Below are 22839 nucleotides of genomic sequence, written 5' to 3'. Positions count from 1 at the left end.
ATCGTCCTTTCTCTCATTTAGAGCGTCACAGGTTTTGGAAGACAGATGATCGAGCAAACCAAACAGCTGGTGGAGTCCAAGTACACCATTTCCAATGGTTACCAAGGTGATGCCAAGGTGAGGAACTGCGCCCGATATCCTATCTTTGTTCCTTACTTGTAGTTAACACCTTTTAATGTATGAAGGCTTTGGAACCTCCTATCTGAAGTTGTTTAATGGACCCTCTTTGTGTATGCGTTGTTTAAATGTTTTTATTTAAATGTTTTAAAGGTTATTTATGGGGACACGGACTCCGTCATGGTTAAGCTCGGAGTTGCCACAGTGCAGGAGGCCATGAACATCGGGAGGGAGGCGGCAGAGTGGGTGTCGACTCATTTCACACCTCCCATCAAACTGGAGTTTGAGAAGGTAACATTTCTGTCCACTTAGATTTATCAAAGCATTTGTCTCAGTCATTTTAACGTCTGTGTCTTGAATGGGCCCTTCTGGCCCACGTGCTTGAGAACAAAACGTAAAAGCCTTGATTTGGACCAGTGTTTCCGCCAGACACGGGCTGAGAGGGCGTCCACCCCGAGAGCGGGGGGGGATGGGGGGGTTGTTTTGAATTTTGACTTGAGCCGTCACTTATAGATACTGTATTTTTACATTTTAAAGCATGTTACCACAGTTTACCACGGAGCCTCAGTTTCGCCGCTGCGAGGCTCCGGTGCTCCGAAAAGAATCCCACCAGACTCCTTTGCCCCTCCAACAGAAGGATGTCCTTGTCCTTTTTCATTTTTGTAATTTCAAGCGATACAAACTCTCGATCTTCTCTCGAATTATTAATATTTTTGGACGCCCTCGGCTCGCGTTCAGGGCGTCCCGAGCTGAATAAGGACGGCGAGATGGCCCCCTGGCGGAAACGCTGATTTGGACAATAGAAGAGTTTGAGCGTCCCCCTCATTAGAGATGTGTTTTGTCCCTTCCACAGGTGTACTACCCATACCTGCTGATCAACAAGAAGCGCTACGCAGGCCTGTATTTCTCCGGAAGTGCAGACACTCATGAAAAGATGGACTGTAAAGGCATTGAGACGGTCCGCAGGGACAACTGCCCTCTGGTGGCTAACCTCATCAACACCTGTCTGCAGAAATGCCTCATAGACAGGTACAGACACACACATTCTGTTCTTATTGAAACATCAGTGCAGAAGTTATCCAGTGATTTCAGACATTATTCACTTTACAATCCATCAGATACATTTACTTTTCAAACCTTATGATCCTGCAACTACCTGACACAATAAGCAAATTAAGCATGAAGCGCTTTGAGCACCAGGAAAAAGCGCTAAATAAATAAAATGTATTATTATTATTATAATAATTTAAAAACGTCTACATTTATCTACAGACAACGAACCTTAACAACACTATTAGCTGTTTGTTTGTTCTGAAAGTAATCACTGCTGTTGTGATGTCTCTTCAGGGATCCTCAGGGTGCCGTGGCTCACGCTAAAGAAGTGATCTCAGACCTGCTGTGCAACCGCATCGACATCAGCCAGCTGGTCATCACCAAGGAGCTGACGCGCACGGCGCAGGAGTACGCCGGCAAACAGGCGCACGTAGAGCTGGCCGAGAGGTGTGTGACACTCAGCCTCTCCTTTCAATGAATATATAAAATCATGTTTTTCTGGGATACGCTCAATCTAACGTCCTGATGTCTCTCAGGATGAGGAAAAGAGACGCCGGCAGCGCCCCGAACCTGGGGGACCGAGTGCCGTACGTCATCATCAAGGCTACAAAGGGAGTGGCAGCGTACATGAAGTCAGAGGTCTGTAGTGGTCTTTAATTATTTTTCTACATCATTTGATTTGATTTGTACACCCCTGTTCTCTTGTTTTTTTGCATTTTAAGAAATCACAGGGCGTACACAACAAAGGGAATTGCAGTTTAAAAGATAATACGAAAAATAACAATCAACGGATAAGAAAAAAGATTAAAAAAACAGTTTGAACATCTATTAATATCGTATAGCTAACAGATTACGGATTCATCATTCATTCTAAATGAACAGTCACCTCACTGGAGGGTCATTGGTTATATTTTGTGTTACCTCATCCACTTTTCCAATCTTTCATCAAATATATGAACTAGATTTATTATTTTCCATTCCATATTTACTGTATAATTCCTTAACCAATTCATTGTCATTTGTCTAATTATTGCTACTTTAAATAGTAGGAATAAGTAAGAATTCTTCTTCTTGATCTCTTCTGGTGTTTTTATAAGTGCTAGGATGTGTGGGTGCATCCCCCTGCTTTTACACATGTTCATTTCCGGTGATATACATTTTTTCGCACATGTCTCTTCAGGACCCGATCTTCGTGCTGGAGAACAACATCCCCATCGACACACAATACTACCTGGAGCAGCAGCTGTCCAAACCCCTGCTGAGAATATTTGAGCCCATCCTGGGCGAGAGCAAGGCCGAGAACATCTTGCTCAGTGAGTCTGCGATAGTGCTGAAACAGTTCCTCGATTAACTCAAAAAGCTTTGATGCAATTTAGGTCATTGGGTGCCGCCCTATTCTACAACCACACACATACGATAGTCTTATTTTAATTTAGAAAATAACATGACACATTTTAAAGCCCTATTATTAGAAAAAACGTGATTCAGTAATCTAATGTTTACTTTGACAACAACCAAAGCAAGAGTCAATGCTGTACAGTCCAGCCAATACACTTCAGTGTTCATTTTGACAGCTGTTTTTGATTTAGTCTTAGCTTAGACAAAAATGGTTATTAGTTTTAGTCACATTTTAGTCATTCCTATCCTTCGTAGTTTTAGTCTAGTTTTAGTCGACGAAAACTCAAAACGTTTTATTCAACTTTTAGTCGATGAAAAATTACATTTTAGTCAAAATGTGTCTCTATACTCTGAACGCTCCGTCCCCGGCAGATCTCTGTGTCCGCTGCAGCATGTCTGTTAGGCCCCGCCCCCCGCACACAGAGAGACACAGGGAGATCGCTCTTCTGGAGTGAAGAGAGCGGAAATAATGATATTGCAAGTTAGAAACGTAAGATGCATTTTGACAGACAAGACGGACACTTGGGGGAAAATATGCTGCATTTTGAATGTCCGATAGTCCACCATTAACACCTTAGTCCCGTCTCGTCTCGTCAACGAAAACTAAATATACATTTCGTCATAGTTTTCGTTATCAAGAATCTATTTTTAGCTCGTCATCGTCTCGTCTTAGTCATGTAAAAAAGGTCGTTGACGAAAATGTTTCGTCATAGTTTTCGTTGATGAAATTAACACTGATACACTTAAAATACTTCCTAAATAGTTTTCTATCTCTTTGAAATGTTATATACGCACCACAACACCTAGTAAAATCCCTCGTATGCGTTAACCTACCTCGTGATAAACCTATTTCTGATTCTAAAGATGTAATATAGATATATATAGATATGCTAGTTAAATAAATGACACTTGGCATGTGTATCGTTTTTAAAGCTTTAAAACTGAAAGTTGATTTCCTGGTGTGTTTCAGAGGGCGACCACACACGCTGTAAGACGGTGTTGACCTCGAAGATCGGGGGCCTCATGGCCTTCGCTCAGAAGAGGAGCACCTGCATCGGCTGCAAAGCCGTGCTCAAAAGCGACAGTATGTGTGCTCAGACTTTGAAGATTTACTATTTCCTTTTTCCCTAAAACAAGTGGTTTCGCTTTTTGGTTAGACCACTTTTGACTCGAAGGGGTTTTACAGAGATCTTTGTGTGTAACATCTACCGTGTGTCTTTGCAGCCGCTGTGTGCGATTTCTGTAAGAAGAAGGAGTCTGAACTGTACCAAAAAGAGGTGGGCAAATAACTGTTAGAACATGTACATTTCATTTCTCCAATGTTTGATCAAAAGCAACTTACCACAGGATCAATCTACCATGAATAAAATAAAGGCAATTCGCTGGAAATAAGGGCCAAACCATTTTTAGTGCTACGTACAGAAATAAGGTTTTTCTTTTCGATTTTATATCCATGATGCAGTCTTTATACAGTTTCTCACTATCTGGGCTCAGTTGATTTGATTTGAAGGTTCCAGTTGTGTCTTTGTTTGTATAAAAGCTTTGATTTATTGCTTTTTGTTTTGCTTTTAATCAAAGGATGTCTAAAGTTATTCATATTGCCCTCTGGTAGCTCCTCAGAGACTTCAAGAGAATTCAATATCAAGTATTATGGTAGATCAAGCAGAACGACTATTTCAATGTTAAGTTCCAGTATTTATTCTATGTATTAACCCTTTCTAGTAAAGCATCACTCAAATTGTTATTTTGAAGTGTTTTAAGGGGTTAATATCTTATCAATACGTTTCTAACGCTTATGGTTTCAATTTCAGATCTTCCACCTGAGCACTCTGGAGGAGCGTTTCTCCCGCCTGTGGACTCAGTGCCAGCGGTGCCAGGGCTCCCTCCATGAGGATGTGCTCTGTACCAGGTACATAAACATCACATATTTAACTGTTTCACTGCAGGATCGTGGCTGAGCACACAGTAACCCTGTCCCCTCCTCCACAGTCGGGATTGTCCCATCTTTTACATGAGGAAGAAGGTCCAGAAAGATTTGGATGACCAGAGCAATCTGGTGAATCGCTTCGGATGGTGAGAGGCTCCTTCCAGATGACCGCAAACTCATATCGTCTCTGTTGTTCTTATGTCTGTAGTGCTTGTAAAAATGCATATATGTTACACTATTTCTATGTTTTCTACTATGAATAAAAGGTCCTTTTTGTAAAATAAAATCAAGCGACAATCTATTTCTTCGTCATCGGATCATTTGACTATCATTGAAATATTTGTATTGGACCAAACACTGTACATACAGGATGCTGAGCCAGACTAAATGCACATGCAGTATTTCCTGTGTGAAGGGGTTTCGGCTGTATGAAACTACAGTCCCCAACTTTATTGACGTCAGAGTAATTGTGATAGTGTCATTTTTCAGGAAATGAAAAGAGGAACTTAATTGCTTTCCTCAGAGTTATTGTGCCAGTCATACCTCAAAAACCACATCCCCGAAACCCTGATTGTTAACGTTTGATCGCACGAACTGAGTGGGGAACTAGTTTTCTCTCTTGAAAGATTATATTTCACAAATGGAGTGGGAAACAGGCTTCCAGTTATTAGGCTTTAATAACTCTTCTTATTCTCAGATGATCACAGGTTCAGGTACAGCTTGTGGGTTCAACCTCCCACACACATATATCAGTGTCTACGTCACAACTTCCCCACCCTCCCCCGTCTGCTCCCCCAACCACAGGCCCGCACCTCAACCGGCATCACGGTGCAGCTCTGATTGGCAGAGAGACGGGGGGTGCCTGAGTGACACCCTCAGCATCCTATACAAGGTCGCTACAATATTATCTTTCAAGTCTTATCAGTAAAAGTGGGCGTGGCGTTCAAGCACTACACTTCTTAGTGTGCAGTGGTGGAATGTAAACAAGTAGATTTACTCACGTAGTTTACTTATTTTGGGTTACTTGTACTTTACTTGAGTATTTCCATTTCCTGCTACTTCGTACTTCTACATTTCAGAGGGAATTATTGTACTTTAACTGCACTACATGTATTTGACACTCTACTTGTGATACTTGAGTACATTTAGCTGACCATACCTTTTATTGAACTCAGGACTTTTACTTGTAATGGTGTACGTTTAGACTGTGACATTAGTACTTTTACTTGGAGGATGTAAGAACCTTTTTGTGTTAGCGGTAAATTCTTGTGTACTGCATTTCTTTTTTTGACCACACATTCAATCTTAACCAGCAAAGATCAACATTGGATAAACAAAACAGACGACACGTTAAAGCTGAAGACATTTACTTGTTCATTACAGCAGAGTTCATTACAGATTGAAATGCTGCTGGTTAAACACCATAACTAGAGACCCTTCATGGATGAATTGACTTCAGCTAGCAGGATGCTAACTGAGGTTAGCGCATAACACTTAATGAATAAGTGGACAGCAGTTTGTTGATGCAGACGTTTTTTAATCGGGGAATGCTGTTTTTTTTTTTTAATGCTTTAAAAATAGAAGTTTAACTATCCATTTTATTTAGGTGACAGTTATACCAAAGAGGACACACATGGCTATAACTGAAATGCCCTATTTAATATCCTTAATGATAAATGAATGATCTGAAGGCCCAATGCTGGGAACACACACCTCTTCTGACATATTATTGGGTTAACTGTACTGCTGTGCTGTTTTAAGGCAAAATCAGTACCTAAAGGGTTAAAGATCCATCCTGTCTCGTGTGTGTTCAGACCAGAGTGCTATCCAGATATTCCTCAACCTTTATTTCACTTATTATGAAGCATGATTAGTTAACAGGACTGTTTCTGTGTGTGAGCTCTGACGAGAAAAGCCGAGGTAAACACCCGTTTCTTCACCAGTGTGGTTTAAATGTTGCTAAACTAAACCACCAGAAACACTGTGACATAACAAAACGTGCATTAAAAGTGTACTTTGGAATACAGTGTGGAACAAACAGCAGGGCTGACACTTCAAACAGTAAGCTAATGATGGACACACACATCCCAACCAAGCATTTGACACAGCTTTCAGTCTGTTATTCCTGTAAAAAAAAAAACACCATATTCCTGAGTAAACTTTACCTAGATAGAAATGAATAAAGTGCACCTAGGAGACTGGAACACAGTTTCGAGGCTTTGTTAATGTGGTGATCCTATCATGATACCATATATATCCAAGGAAAATGCTGTGAGACAAAAATACTGCTGATGTGTTTGAAGCCCCAGAGGACGCTCTAACCTTTTAAAAACCTGAAGGGGAAGACAACAAACATTTACCAAAGTATTGACCAATCATCTAGAAGCAAATAACCCTAACCCCTTTCACAGTAAACATTGTACTGGTCAATATATTTCCATGTAGGACTCCATAAAAACAGATGTGTTCCGAGTAATCAAAAAACCACCCTACGCAGAGAGTCCTAGAACAATATTGGAGATTTGGACTGAATGTGCAAAGTACTCTCTGCACCGCTGTGTTGTCAACAGGAGCTGTAAAATCACTGGCTGGACAAAAATCACAAGTCAAAGAGAAATATCTTTACAGACAAATCAATCTTTTTGTCCCAGACTCCAACTAAGTCTGACAAACTTAACTAAACTCAACTAAAACCTGCAGTTTCTAGATGTTTGTTCACAAAACTGAAAAAAAAAAAATGAACTTACAGCATTGTGGTGCCACACTGTAAATGGAAACTTAGACAGCAGTGAAAATGGATTTTGCCACGTCTGCTTTCCTGTCTGGAGATATGCCATCTCCATCCAACGTGACAGAGGAGGTGCAGTGTGTTAGGGCAAGCATGAAACAAGTGCGATAAAGGATGTGCTACTGTGTGTGTGTGTGTGTGTGTTGTGTGTGTTTTGCTATAGTATAGTGCAACGTCTCTGCGTGCTCTTCTTGCTCTTCTTGTTGCTGCGGTTGGTCTCCTTATACTTTCTAATTTCACGTACTAGTGAATAGAAAGCTTCCTCCACACCCTGCAGAACAGAGACAAAGAAATATTTGTCTCAAAAAATGTAATGATGTGTAATGATTTGGTCCTTTAGGTTCTGTAGGAACGCTGTCCATAACCAGAGGCTCTTGCATGCATCATTGCAGACTGCAAATGAGCGTCTTTCCACAATAATTGTAAACAGATGGTTAAGAAAACTGTTCAAATAAGCTTTGACGAGCAATAACATTCAAATGTGTGTTCCATGTTTATGACTCGGTAATAATACTTGAGTGTAATCTACATTATTTAAATATTAGACCCTTATTTAAGCAGTGGGTCACATTGAAATGACAAAATATATTTCATGACAGAGCCCTGGCTTTGTCATTAGCATAAAAGTGTTTAAGCTAAATACACACAACATTAACCGTTCCTACACCCTACGTACCTGTCTGGTTTTGGCGGAGGTCTCGACGAACGGGACTCCGTAGCTTCGTGCGAGTTCCTGCGCCTGCCGGGACTCCACTGTGCGGGTTCCCAGGTCGCTCTTATTCCCCACCAGCACCATGGGGACACTGTCGCTGTCCTTCACCCTGTTGATCTGCTCTCTGAGGAGGAGGCACACACAAAAAGCATCTAAGAGAGACTGTGACTTTTATCTCTGCAACAACTCATATTTTCATCAGTATTGTAGGGCTGTGTTTTTAAATCGATCGACAGAAAAATAACCCCTAACTATTCTGATAATTCATTCATTGTTGAGGTAACTTTTCATGCCAGCAATGCTATTTTTATATACACTCAGGGTATATGCAGGAATCCTGAAGTCAAATGTAATACCTTTTAAGACCTTTTTTAAGACCCTTTCCATACATTTTAAGACCTCATCGCCACTTTCAGTTCTAACCGGTTACCTTGGCGACACACTTTACCTCACATTGACTATATATAGTATTGATTGTCCTTCCTCCTTATCTTCCAACCATTTGGACGCAGACTTGCATTTCCCCATAACGATGTTGTTTAACAACCGGCGTAAACGGACCTCCGCGCGCTATCAAGCAGTGAGCGTGCGATAACCTTGGTTTTGAAACACTTAGATGGACTTTTTATTTTATTTTTTTATTTATTTATTATTTTTTATTTTTTTTAAATTGTCTTTGACATATTTATAATTTGGACGACAGACCAAACGATAAGTCCAGAAAATAATCTGCAGGTTAATCGCATATTAAAATAACATTAGTTGCAGTGAAGTGTTGCTTTATATATTTGGATCAGTTCATGAATTTGCAAACAAGATTGTAGTGTGCATTTGACCCATTGAACTCACCATATTTAGCAGATATGCGGCACAGATAATTACAGTTCCTGCTCATCAGGAAGTTGCCTTTGTACTGCTAGACTGTCTGAACTAGCACACTACTCACATCTGAAAGTATGCTAGGCGCATCTAAACACTAATTGTGCCAAGTCAAACACACACCATTGAAATGGAATGCACTAACAGTCCTTCTCTCACAGTGTTGTTTCAGCTCCTTTGTTCAGCTATCTACAGTATGGCGATATGCACTGGGTAAAGCCCAAAGTATCTAGTACCTGTAGAGGTGAACGTCCTCGAAGGACTTGATGTTGTTGAGGGCGAACACACAGAGGAAGCCCTCTCCTGTCCTCATGTACTGGTCCCTCATGGCGCTGTACTCCTCCTGACCCGCAGTGTCCAGGATGTCCAGCAGACAAGTCTCTCCATCGATCACCACCTGCTTTCTGTACGAGTCCTGAAACACAGCGTCGACATGATCATGCAGGCGGCAAGAAAAAGAGCATGCCAAGAAATCTGGCAATGGATTGCATCATGGTTCATTCCCATGACAGTCACCGCTGCGTCATGCTGCAACTTGTTGAATGGAACGTTTTGTAAAGAAGTGGCGATAACGTGTGTAACTCACGAGACTTACAACCAACTTGTGTGGATTTCTAGGCATCAATGTGGGAAGAATATGAGATAACGTGATAAACTTAGCGTTGTGTTGATTTATATATGTCATTGGAAATTATTTTATACTAACAAGGGCTGACAGGAGATCTGTTTCAGTGAGTTTTAGCAGGTTTTATTTCAAGTTTTGGAGGATTCTGCCGTTTTTAATAAAGCCTTCAGCCTCTCTGATGGTGCAGCATATTTGTGACATCATGGCCTTATTAATACCACGTTGCCCCTTTACACAGTCACGTTATACTCAACTGTTTTTTTAATATCTATTGTGACTGTTTACTTTGCACATTAATTGTATTGTTCATACACAAACAGATGGTTAAGAAAACACAACAAACTACCCAGCAGTATGTGAAGCTGTTACAATAAGCTGTTGACTAGCAATAGCATTAACATGTGTCTTCCATGTTTATGACTAATACTTGAGTGACATTATTTCAATATTAAACCTTTATTTAACCAGGTAGATCACATTGAAATGACTAAATACCTTTCCTGACCGAGCCCTGGCTTTGTCAGTAGCATAAAAGTGTTTAAGCTAAATATACACAATATTTTAAAAACACATCAAGTTTAAACTACAGGAACACAGACAAAGAAAGCAGATATAGCTCGAAAGCAATTACAATCTCTAGTTGAACTACCCTGCAACCTCTTCTAAATAAATGCTCTAAATGGGATCAACCGATCTGTCCATCAGCAGCGTCAGAGAGCGTAAAGCCGTTAACTCATTTCAGTGGGAGCCTCAGGGACTTCCAGTAAATGGTTGTCAATAGAGCACAAACACTAATATAACAATATGACTCATACAGCTGCAAGATTAATACTTTAACTCCTAATTTTTTAAGTATACCCTGTTGCTTTACTTTTGTAAGGTGTTTAATGGCAGTCTTGACTTGTACTGGAGTATTGCTTTGCTATTTAAAATGTATTTATTCTTTCTATTAAAGTGCCCAGCCGAGATTTAAATAAGACACAAACATACCTTGGTCATAATTGGCCAGATTGATTTGAAATATTACAATGTTTACTAATATAGGCCTATAAGAAAACACTACATAGGCTTTCCGGCTTCAATCTTTATATATTAAATATTGTAAAAGGCACATGTAAGGGAAGGATGAACCACTTAAGGGACAAGGGTGGGTAACATCATATCTTCCTGTGTATTAGTTGATGTCCGGTAACAGCACAGATGTGGTTTTGCAGTGAGTGTTTAAGAAGCTTTAAAGCCACATTAGTTCAAGAAAAACTCCCATTAATGAGTTCCGTGGTAAACTCATAGATTAGATATAGGCTATTATTATACAGTGGTGTTAAGTAATTAAGTAGATTAACTCAAGTACTGTACTTTTAAAAAATGTGTTTTACTCCACTATAATTCAAAGGTAAATTGTTACTTCACTATTTTTAATGTATTTAAATACCTTAAATTACATTGCAGATTTAGATTAGTGATGTGAAACATAATGAAAACTTTTAGTAAACACCTGGGGTAACATTCACAAGCTCCCCTACAGTGTACAAAGTAAATAACATGATATATATTATTCTGAAATGGGCCAATCTGCATAATTAGTACTTTCAGTCTATTCTAATGCTAATACTTTTCCTTGAGTAACTATTTGATTGCAGGACTTTTATTGCTACACCTCTTCCTCTCCATGTCACTGTGTCTGATGGGCAGCACCTCACCTCAATGGTCGGATCATATTCATCTACGAAGTGGTTCTGGATGAGCTGGATGGTGAGAGCGCTTTTCCCCACACCTCCTGCCCCGACCACCACAAGTTTGTACTCAGTCATGCCTGGAAAACATCAAATAATGCTATTAAACAAGTATCAAGGGGGAGATCCTGGTGAAGATGAACAAATCACAGCCTCTTCCTCCCCACACTGACATGGCGAAGACACTGACCCAGATTTAAGATTACCCTCCCCGACGTTACTTCTTTATGTTAAGTACATAGTTACTGAATCGATATTGGTAGAAGTCTTTCATCGTACTTACCTTAAGTGGAGTCTATCACAGCCAGTGAAAAGATAGTTAAAATAACGAGTAAAATGGATAAATGAGATTAGCTTGCTACATAACGTTAGCCTGAGACGATTTCCTTATTCAAAGACACTTGTAGACAAACTGCAGGATCTTTCCACAACTTGTTTTTCCTCAATACAGTTACGTGTCAGTATATGAAACACAGATTGATGACGCTATTAGCACAATCTAACTTCATATAATGAATACATTAAAGCTTGAGTCCGTGCGAGTTCCTATTTGGTCTCCATTGTGGCTCATTGAAAGAAGCAGAGCATTTTCACGTTAATCCCCGTCATCAAACAACCAATGAACGGACGGCAGTGAGACAGACGTCGTGACAGTCCAATCACATGGAGTGTTAGCTGTTAGCCCCGCCCATAGCTGGCAAATCAGTCCAATCATAAACAGGAGTAGCCCTTATTGGGCGTGGCTTTTCGGGCAAACTTTTTTTCTCTCTCAGATGGTTCTTCTCAACTCCTCAGATATATTAGATTCACATCACAAAGGAATTCATTTTCATATGAGCACCAATTGAATCTGTTTTATCAAAAAATGTAAAGCTTTACGAACTTCAGCATCATTTATTGCATTCCAATACAGCTCCACAATTACTGCTATCTATCTATTTTATACTTAGGGCTTTTATTTTGAAAGAATTCTCCGAAATGGTCTGCCTTTACTAGAATTAGTGTTAAGCGCCCTCCTGTGGTAACATTTCCCATCTACAGTGTTACGTTTTGACTTCTGCACAATAATAATCCCTGTATAAACGTTATTAATGAAACAGAAAATGGCATAGGAGGTTAAAAGTAATAACACAGACTGCATTGATTCGGAGTCATTGGGTCTAATGACATGGACCCTATTGGAAAAAAACTGTTTTTATATCACAAAATATATTCATATTAAATTTAAGACTACAATCCAAATAAAAGGGGTGTGCCCTACTTGACCAGGGTAGTAATACAATGCTGCATTCATCTAGTGTAATAGGGCAGCAGGACATGGAAGATATAACAACAACAACGGATAATATATATTAGTAAAATATTTTTGTAAACTCAATTCATGACACATCGGTAATCAAATATAGGTGTACATTGTTTTCTATGTGTTGTGTTTATTATGGCACTTTTCATTCTATACTATATTCAGATCTTTTTTTCAACTTTTTAATGTTATCACTATATCTTGACTTTATTTTTTGATTATATTAATGGCATTTGTATTACTTTATGTGATAATAAATCTGTCTAGGTGGCTTGCCAACCATTTTATAATGGGCTAAGGCAGCTATACATGTCCTAACTGGTCCCTGACCTCATGTCATTTTGCAAAAGTAAACTATTACAACTGGATGATTTGGAAAATAATCCTAATTTCACACACACACACACACACACACACACACACACACACACACACACACACACACACACACACACACACACACAGGGCAGGCATCATGCCCCACCCTCTGGACGTCATCCTCATTTCCGGTGTCTGTGACGTCGATGTTTCTCCCTCACTCTCCCACTGAGTGCATCTGCTCTCCCATCTAATCTTTGCCTAAAATCACGGAGATAATCCTGCATCCATCTGTCTCGAGAGAAACACAGAGAACTGACATTGCGCTCATGATGTATAAAACACTAATTTAATGCGTCATCATGCTGATATTCCTGATGACATGACTGTGCTGAAGTAGTGAATAAATTGCTTACATTTAATTATACACAAGGTAATCTGACATATACATCTTTATACATAGAATATTCTCCACATGTTGGCATGTTTAAACATGATCAATTCCTTTTTTTATTTTCAACACTGACTCCTACCACACATTTCATCAAGGAGGATGACACCATTGGAACAGCCAAAGACAAACTTGATTAAAAACACCAATACAACACTTAAAAATGAAGTTCTTCACAGGAATAGCCATTCATGTCTTTTTAGACATTTCACTCAAAACACCATTTTTTATTTATTGACGTACCAACTTATTTGACCATTAAACCCTTATTTGAATTCTTTACAACATTCAAACGTTTTTAGACAAAATAGAGCTGAAACAGCAAACTCCATAAATTATGAATACGGTTCTTGATTTAAAAGAGCTGTCTGCAATTTTACTTTTCAAATTAAAATAAAACACTGTGAGCACGCAGAGGGCAGCATTTTTCTTGCATGAGTGTGTGTGTATTTGTGTATGTGCATTCACATGTACTTTAATGTTTGTTGTGCTGTGCAGCTGGTACAGTGCCACATTTATTCTCCTGAGCATGTAAGCGTCCTCTCAAAAATAAATACTTCACTCCATTACCCAGCAGTCAGTACGTCAAGATGGAGAAGGTGCTGCTTTTATGGATGGGTGTGATAGCAAACCTCAACACATCCTCTGATAACTTAATACTTCCTAATCTGTTTCCATGAGGCTCCATACCTAGAGCCATGTTAATATTAAATTGTGTGCGACCACTCTCTCGGCACACATTGAAAATAGCAATCTGTGTGTATGTATGGTTGTATGTGTGAGTGCTATTGTGTGTGTGTAAAAGGAAAAGAGGGATGGCGGGGCAATGCACTTCTATGCTCATTAAAACATGCTCACCGCACAATGTTTCAGCACCTGCATCCAACACAATAACACACACATACACAAACACAGACACATTGACAATTTAAAAAGCTCTGACCCACCAAATCAAACATGGCTCAAATGTAGGAATTAAAGAAGTGGAAACACTGACTGAGAGGAGCAGACAAAGTGTTAAATACAGGGGGGAGAGGCAGCCACAGAGACGCAGAAAAAGGCAGAAACAGAGGCAGCACATGCTGTGATGCCAGGTAATAATACATGTTGTTCCTCGCTGGTAATGCAGTGTAAGAGTTAGGCAACTATCACACTCTACTTGTCATTCTGGGCCACCTCTCTAATGGGAGCGCACACACACCAAAACGGAAAGTCACTAATGTCAGATGATTACTGATGTGTTGTGACCCATAAGCCTGGCTGGCCGTGACCTAGATGGGTCAGACCCAGGTGAGATTCAGCTATATGCTACATGCAAGCTCAAACACACACCTTTGCACATTCAAATGCACACACGCATAAAGGAAAGGCTGTTGTAACAGAAGCTTTACAGCTTTACACAAACAAACACAGACTGATACAAAACCTAAGCACCCTTTTCCTCTTTGATTGAATAGTTTGAAAGTATTCACCACATGCATGCACTTAAATAATGCATGCTATGGAACATAATATCATAATGCATCACCAGCATCTGGACAAGATTGTCCACAAGGGGCCTCACTCTTAGAAAACACATTAGCTTTTAGTTTGTGGATTGATTTTTTTTAATCATATGCTCAGTATGTTGTCTATTAAGGCTGAGAGCCTTGGGAGTTATAGAGACTTCTGAAAAGTGTGAGTATTGTACTGGAGTGACATCTAATGTTGTATTCAGTACGTCGGACAATGTTGTTAGCTCAACAGTTGAAAAACTAAGGTGCTTTCCCAGCGAAAAAAGGTAACTGTGTGACATACACATTTAAATACACTACAATGCCAGTGGTTTGAAAACCAAGCCACACACACTAACACACACACTGAATCTCGTCAGTGATGTTCTGGAAACAGAGCTCCTGACCAATCACAATGAGCTCAGGAACAGAAAGGAAGTCTGGGATATATGAGTCCAGTTTTCACTAATGAATACTGAATGTGTTTGCGTACATTAACCCCTCTAACACCTGCATGCATCTACACACACACACACACACACACACACACACACACACACACACACACACACACACACACACACACACACACACACACACACACACACACACACACACACAATGGAATAAATCAAATGCATACTTTTGATATGTGCAGTTGTAAATATTTAACAAAAGCACACAGCAGGTCCATTCAGTATAGCAGTGACTCTCTGACAATCCCTTTCCAAAAAACAATCTTCCTCTTTTCTTTTTAAACGTGTATCGTGTGGATCTTCTATGTCAGCTCCCTCTCCTCTTCTCCACCATACATGTAAGAGTTCTATCCAGGCTTCTGCACATACTCCTCAGACTTATCCCAGTCCGACACCCATCCCGACCCGGCTCCGGCTCCTCCTCCGGCTCCTCCTCCGGCTCCTCCTCCTCCTCCTCCTCCTCCTCCTCCTCCATTGGAACCAGCGACTGGTTGGCTCATGGCCCCGTACTGCCCGCCTCCCCGGTAGAGATCCTCTGTTTCATTGGCCAGTTCGTCCTCATCAATAATACCACACTTTTCCTCACTGGTGTCTTCTATGTCTGCCCATGGCTGCTTCTCCCCTGATGCAAAGAGTCCTAGTGGGGAAAAATACAATAGGTTTAGACCGAGGTCTCCTGCACGTAACTAACCAAACACTTTATTCAGAGTCAAGTCATACCATAGAAAATCACTCCTCCATAATGTACGACAGAAGCTATAAGGAAGACATACTTCCACTCGTCACGTGTCTGAAAAGAAAGGCATGGAATATGGGTGAGAATTTTTTCGTCACAGCATTTCAAAGTTGATACAAGTAATTGTTTTTTACCTTGTGTTTAGTCATGGCTCCCACAATGAGAGGACACACCATGCCAGATAATGTGCCCACCCCGTTTGAGATGCCCATCAGTATGCTGGCGTATCGAGGGGCGATGTCCAAGTGATTGACATTAAACCCTGGGTTAAAGAACAAAACAGCATATTATACATTTCTTACAATGTTAGTGAAGCAGTCACATGGTGTCCATGTAGTGACAACTCAAAATAACAGTTGCCGTTTTAATCGTCATGACATGTTTTGAAACACACTTATTTGGTTCCTTGCTGAAAGTTGAGAGGTCAGTACCACTCTGTACAGTGAACATGTTGCTAAAAGATGCAGCTTAGCTTAGCATAAAGACTGTAAAAAAGGGCTAATAGCAACCCTGGTGTTTGCGAATTTTAAAAATGATGTTGTTTGGTAATTTCTTTTTTTACAGGGCTTATGTGCCAGGACTATTTTTAGGCTGGTGGACAGCAAACTTGTTTATAACATCTCTCACCTGAGATAGCAAATCCACTGAAACCCACAGCGAGGACCAAGAACGAAATGGCAACAGCTTTTGTGTGAGAAAATCCCACAACCAGCAGGAGGGTGGCCTCCATCCCAAAACCTGAAACATGGAAACACAGCAAAAGTGTAAAGGGCAGATCTCCACCAGGTGTGTCTCCTCCCCAACAAAGAATGATTGAATCTCACTCAGTTTTCCCTCCCGGCTCTCTTTCAGTTGAGATGGCAGTGAAAATAACACATGTTGGTATTTTTTTATCTGGTGTTGTGACTACTATCTTTTTTGAATGTACTCTATTGTTGTTAATAACATATCGGGTTCGGAATGCAATTTTTTCGCCACGACAAAGGCCAACATTTGTTCTACAACTATTTAGTTTTGCCTTGCCAATAGACAAAGATGCCTTTTATTAACCTGTTAAACCCCGAGCCTGTTTTTCAGGTTTCAGGCTCGAAAATGACATTCCCAGAACAAATGACCATAATTATCTTCCTTTCTAAAAGGGTTAAATTAATAATCTTTTTTCTCAAAGTAATGATAAACCTGTGAGTTGGATGTAGAAAAGTCAGAATCAATATAGATGTTTTTTATAGAAAAGAAAATTCCGATTGAACATGGTAAAAAACTGTAAATTATAGTGTCCGTCCAAAAAATATGTTGTACTTATAGTGAAAACTAACCTTGGATGATGGGTTAGTAGACTAAAAGCTTTAGGAATCCAAAGTACAACATATAATAAGTAGCCTGTATCAAGATTGATGCAAAACAAGTGATATTTGACCTTTTTAGACAGATTTAGCAAATAAAACCCTCTTCTGGGGCCATTTGGGTGGATTTTTCATATCTCTGGCTCCCCCTGCTGGATTTTGACATGTGACATCTCTTTCTAACCGTCAGAGCCAATGGAATCGAGGGGAACTCCCACATTGTCCTTATTTGGTAACGTGTGTGTGTTATACAGCCGCATAGCCAAGACCGGAAGCTGCGATAACTCTGGTGGCTACCATTAGCAGCTAATTTTTGCTCTCCGATTTTTACATAAAAATAGAATTATGGATTATAAATGAAAAAAATTATTACACAGACACATTATCAACCTATGGATTAACCGATTCAGCCGCGTTTTTTCTCGTTCTAATGCCATTGAACACGTCTTTTGATCAGATTGACAGCTACGGTGAGACGATCTCCCTAAAAGCTCCGTAAAGGTACGTGTTATGATGTCTGTGTTTGGTTCTCCTGTCGCGAGTTCGGATCACTCAGTGATGATACTATATACCTAAATAATCTGTGGAACCTCAGCTTTAATCGGATATTTTATATGTGCAGCTACGATAAGTAATAAGGGTACTTTTATCTTGAGTTCTGTGCCAATGTCCGTTAGCATTTTTCGCTAAGGGGTGATTTAGATGCTTCTTATGAGACTTGTGTTTTGTTTTGGTAAAAATTGTTTGTATCGTCAGTTAGCTGAGATTATTTCCGTTAATCTGGTATAACACATTAATAGGTTCTTAAATATTAAGATCCCCTGAGACACAGTGTCGTGAAAATAAAAAGTAAAGTACCCGCCGGCGGGGACCTTGGGGCTTAACAGTTGTGACCATTACCGGTAGTTAAAGAGCGCTAAGGAAAAAGAGCAAGAAAAAGTATAAAACAGTGAATAATTTTTTTTAGGAACAACCACAAGCATGGTGAGGTCCTTGAGCATTAATTCATAAATTAGCAAACAAATATATTATCCTGATGGTTCCAGTAGTAGGTGAGATTAACCATGGACACACATTATACATGTGTTTATACACTTGCAATTGAAACACTGATACAACCTTTAGGATGAGCTAAATTATTGATATGATTCTAGTACTGGCAGAGCTGCACAGTTGCTGTGTAAAAGGTCTCACAATGTTTTCTAAATGTTAGGTCCTTACATTTGAGGAGACTTATGCCAATCAATACAAATCTATATAATGCAATAATTTAATGTCATCAAACAGAAGGATGTTGATTGAACTAATCTCAAATGCTGCTTACTTTAGTCTCTCATTTTCTTTATATTGCTTTACTTTAGCAAATGTGAAATTACATCATCATTTATACATTATTTGTTTCGTGTGTAATTCAGTTACTGCTTTTGGGTTGTCTTGATATTTATTTCCCCCGTTCTTAACAACTATCACCCTTTCCTGTTCCTGTTTTACTCTCACCTCCACAGTTCATGAGCTTCCTGACGTTGGTGGTGGTCATCAGGTTGTGGGTTCTCAGGTAGTCCGCCAACTGGCCTCCAATAGGCACGATGATTGTCATCACCAGATGGGGCAAAGCTGACACCATGCCCACCTGAGAGAGGAATCAATCAATCAATCAATCAATGTTTATTTATATAGCCCAATATCACAAATGTTACATTTGTCTCAGTGGACTTCACAGTTTGTACAGAATATCAGTATGACAATACGACACCCTCTGTCCTTAGACCCTCACATCGTACAAGGAAAAACTTCCAGAGAAAACCCAGAGTTTAAAGGGAAAAATGGGAGAAACCTCAGGGAGAGCAACAGAGGAGGGATCCCTCTCCCAGGACGGACAGACGTGCAATAGATGCCGTGTGTAAATTGAAAAGATAATACATTTGCAACATAGGTAGTCCAAATGTTTGGAAATGCATGTGTGTATAATAGGAAGATGAATCCACGAGGATATCCATCCAGGAAAGGGTGGAGAGAAAGTGTGAGAGCAGTGTGACAGGAATAGTGTTTTTTTTATACATTATCATAAACAATTAACTAACATTAAAATAGATTGAACATCTCCCATTTAAGATAACTGGATTAAGCATATTTTTCATAGCAAATGGAACTGGATAATAGTTTTATGCGGATTGGGGCACCTTTGAAATGAGCTTAACAATTGTAAATTGTGACATAATCAGTCGAACAGTCACCCTTATCTCCCAGCCTTTCCTATCGCCTCTACACTGTTTGCTATCAAATTAAAGCAAAATACACTTAAAGACACCACTAGCATTGTTATGCCATCCGCCAGACTTTAATTGTCTATATAAATCTATTGAAATACTTGAGATGATTAGTTCAAGGTTATTATGACCCATAGGCCAAACATGATCAGGTTGAAATATACCAACATTTCCCTCCAGTGCCTTTGAGCAAAGCCTTAACACATAAACCCTCCATTGACAGTTGCTTTGGGCATATTCCAATTGTGTTTATAAAACGTGTTTGAAAGCAAAATATAGAACAAAAACTGCTTCTGTAAAGAAAGTATTTTATAGGTTTATGGATGATATAGTCTCACCTTGCTGATCTCAAAGCCAAAGACTTCCTCAAAGTAGGCGGGCTGGCTGATGAGTAGCAGGTAGAAGGTCCAGCTCCTGCAGAAGTTGGCCACAATAATAGCGTAGACTGGCATGGAGGTGAAGAAGGCTTTCCATGGGGTTTTAAATTTCTGCCAGAAAAAGGAATAAGATATTACTGGGATGCACTGTTTAACTTTTGACTAAGATGGTTGAAGAACAATAGAGTCAAGGTAAATATTATATAGAGAGTGTGTATGTGTGTAAATATGCAGGACTAAGAGACTTTCAATGGTACATTAATGGTAAACATTTTAAAGAGCCATACATGCAGAGGATTAAGGAATGATCCAGACTCTCCGATTGCATCTTCAATGTATTTCCTCTCCTCTGTTGTGATGGTGGGATGGGCTGCAGGACTCTCATACGACACCAGAACCCAGAACAAATACCAGAATATCCCAAAACAGCCTGGGAGAGGAAGAGAGAGAAAGCAAAAGAAACCAACATGGGTACAGAGGATAAAAAGCTAGGAAGCTAAAGGGTAGATAAGTGATACAGAGAAAGGGAGAACACTGCGCCTTGAACCCATTTTGTTGCACTTTGTAACTTTGGATGATATTATATGGGGATATTTGTTATGGTTGTCCCTGTCATGTCCTCAAGCTGCTCTTCCTCAACCATGTGGGATTTACTGAGTTTCCTGATGGACAGAAAGCTTCACTTGTTGCTAAAGTGACGCTAACAGTAGCTTCTGTCAGCTAGCTCTGTTAGCTCAGTTAGCTTTGCTGCCAGGACTTGAGTTGGCAAACAGACAATGCATCTGGTTTAGTGACATTAACTAGCTGGCTTTGTCTTGTGTTGTTGCACTTGCTTGATGTTAAGGTATGATAGCAAAGTTGTCAACTTACTGGTTTTTGATTATAAGCAATGTAATCAGAACAAACGCAGACGTAAAAGCTCTACACATTAACCTGAGCATACACATTCACTGGCTCTCTGAAACTCAGAATCAGTAGGATGTTGTGCTAAGATTTGAATTTCAAATACTTGATGTAGAAAGATAAATCATTTAATTTATATAAAAGCTCAGCCATTCTTTAATTTTAGCTTTGGAAACACACCAATAGGAAATATTTCCATTTGAAATGAAGATTGCTTGGGTTTGCATTCATATTTTGCTCAGCTGATAGTGCTGCAGCTTGCACACATGTATAAATATACAAGGATACTAACCATAGACATAGAATACTGAAGACCACCCGGTGTATTGAACCAGTATCCCGGCTAAAGGCATTGCCACCACCGCCCCTGCATAGGATCCTGAAAGGCATCAAATATAAAGAAAAGCAACATATTACTCATTTAATAATATAACAATTTAGTGCTGAAAATGCTTACTTTATTGATATTCAGTGGTCATAGAAATCCGCATTTACAGATATTTCAGATATTGAATTTTTAGGGGAAATATATCATTAGACTAGAAACTTTACCACAGAAGGCTGTTGTTGCTAATCGACTTCTCTCAAGAGGAGGCGCCCACTTGGCCCAGATCCCGTGGCAGGCTGGATATGATACACCCTGAAGGACACAATACACAATACAGTCAGAGAATCACTTATGCATGGTGGAGTAGTCGGACAAAGAAGTTAGTATGTTTATGTTTATGTTTATTTAGGATCCCCATTAGCTTTTGCTCTTGACAAAAGCTACTCTTCCTGGGGTCCGACACTTAAAACAAAACAACAATACAACAACATTCAAGACATAAGTCCTGACATCATTAACAACATAAACAACATCACCAACATCATCAACAATCTCATCCACATTTACCAGTTCAAGAGGAAATACAGAGAAATTATTTTCTCGAGGTACAGGGATGGGGAAGGTGTTTGACTATGTGTATGTGTGAGTATGTAGGTTTGTATATGTATATGTGCATATATGTATCAATCAATATCAAACTCAGCCAAGGGTGAGTGCACAAGACACCTACCTGTACAAAGCATGAGATACAATTCAATTAGGGTTCACAGTTCACAAGGGTACATGGTCCTTAGTAGATGGCCCTTCAATCTCTTCTTGAACTCTGGACTCTATTTCAGCGAGGTAGTTTGGCAATGAGTTCCATTCCATTATAGCTTCACAAGTCACAGAATATTTCAGAAGATTTGTCCTGGGTTTAGGTGCCAGTAGATGGCCTGATGTAGCTTATCTCGTCTTATGGTCATGCTCGTCTCTTGTGTAAACTATTTGATCATAAAAATACAGTGTTTTTTTTGCTAAATTGGACATTTCTGAGAAAAGTGATAACTCCAATATGAGTGCGCTTCGAACAATGGAGGGCTAGTCTGGCAGCCTTGTTTTGAGCTATTTGTAATTTCTGTATGTGTGTTTTTGCTGCTGATGACCATATGACCGGACAGTACTTAAGATGTGAAAAAACCAGAGACTGAATGACTTGTTTCAAAGTGGTTGGTGTTACATACTTTGTACATTTTCTTGTCACAGCTATGCTCCTTCCCATTTTAGTTATGATACTGTCAATTTGCTTTGTCCACTTTAAACCAGAATCAAGAACAATGCCAAGCAACTTAGTCTCGATTACCTGTTCCACTGGGGGTCAGGCTTAATTGAGGATTGCTGCTTAACATATGTCTGGATCCGAACACCATTGCTTTTGTTTTTGCAATGTTGAGTACCAGTTTGTTATTGTTGACCCAGTCTGCTATGGCTTTAATCTATATTTTAAGTAGGTTGTTTAACTCACTGTATGTTACGATACGATACGATACGATATACTTTATTGTCCCCGTAAGGACATTTGTTCTGGACTCCGTCCTGCAGTTCCGCATACATGTACATATACAAACATAGT

General features: G+C 39.7%; 2 protein-coding genes and 1 pseudogene across 2 annotated transcripts; 1 reads left to right on the top strand and 2 right to left on the bottom strand.

Annotated features, from left to right (window-relative positions):
• LOC104950843 (DNA polymerase delta catalytic subunit-like) overlaps window positions 1-4789 on the top strand; it is a 12547-nt pseudogene extending 7758 nt beyond the window's left edge.
• A 1056-nt stretch (window positions 4790-5845) lies between these two features.
• Window positions 5846-11812, bottom strand: LOC104950842 (GTPase HRas). Its single transcript, XM_010777418.1, has 5 exons — window positions 11516-11812; window positions 11200-11312; window positions 9111-9289; window positions 7960-8119; window positions 5846-7554 (listed from the first exon to the last, which is right to left on the bottom strand). The coding sequence occupies exons 2-5, from the start codon at window positions 11308-11310 to the stop codon at window positions 7441-7443; spliced, it is 564 nt and encodes a 187-aa protein (XP_010775720.1). The 5' UTR covers window positions 11311-11312; window positions 11516-11812; the 3' UTR covers window positions 5846-7440.
• Window positions 11813-13180: 1368 nt separating this feature from the next.
• Window positions 13181-21569, bottom strand: LOC104950841 (vesicular glutamate transporter 2.1-like; the record flags this gene model as incomplete). The annotated part of the gene is made up of 9 exons (XM_010777417.1): window positions 13181-15910; window positions 15994-16063; window positions 16144-16271; window positions 16637-16747; window positions 18850-18982; window positions 19958-20107; window positions 20284-20426; window positions 21192-21278; window positions 21452-21569. Coding segments are annotated over 9 exons (1230 nt in total), but the record flags the coding sequence as incomplete, so codon positions are not given.
• Between the last annotated feature and the right edge of the window lie 1270 nt (window positions 21570-22839).

This window comes from Notothenia coriiceps, unplaced genomic scaffold, assembly GCF_000735185.1.
Source record: "Notothenia coriiceps isolate Sejong01 unplaced genomic scaffold, NC01 NC01_scaffold00018234, whole genome shotgun sequence".
Lineage (NCBI taxonomy): Eukaryota > Metazoa > Chordata > Actinopteri > Perciformes > Nototheniidae > Notothenia > Notothenia coriiceps.
This window is presented reverse-complemented; position numbering and strand designations above follow the sequence as displayed.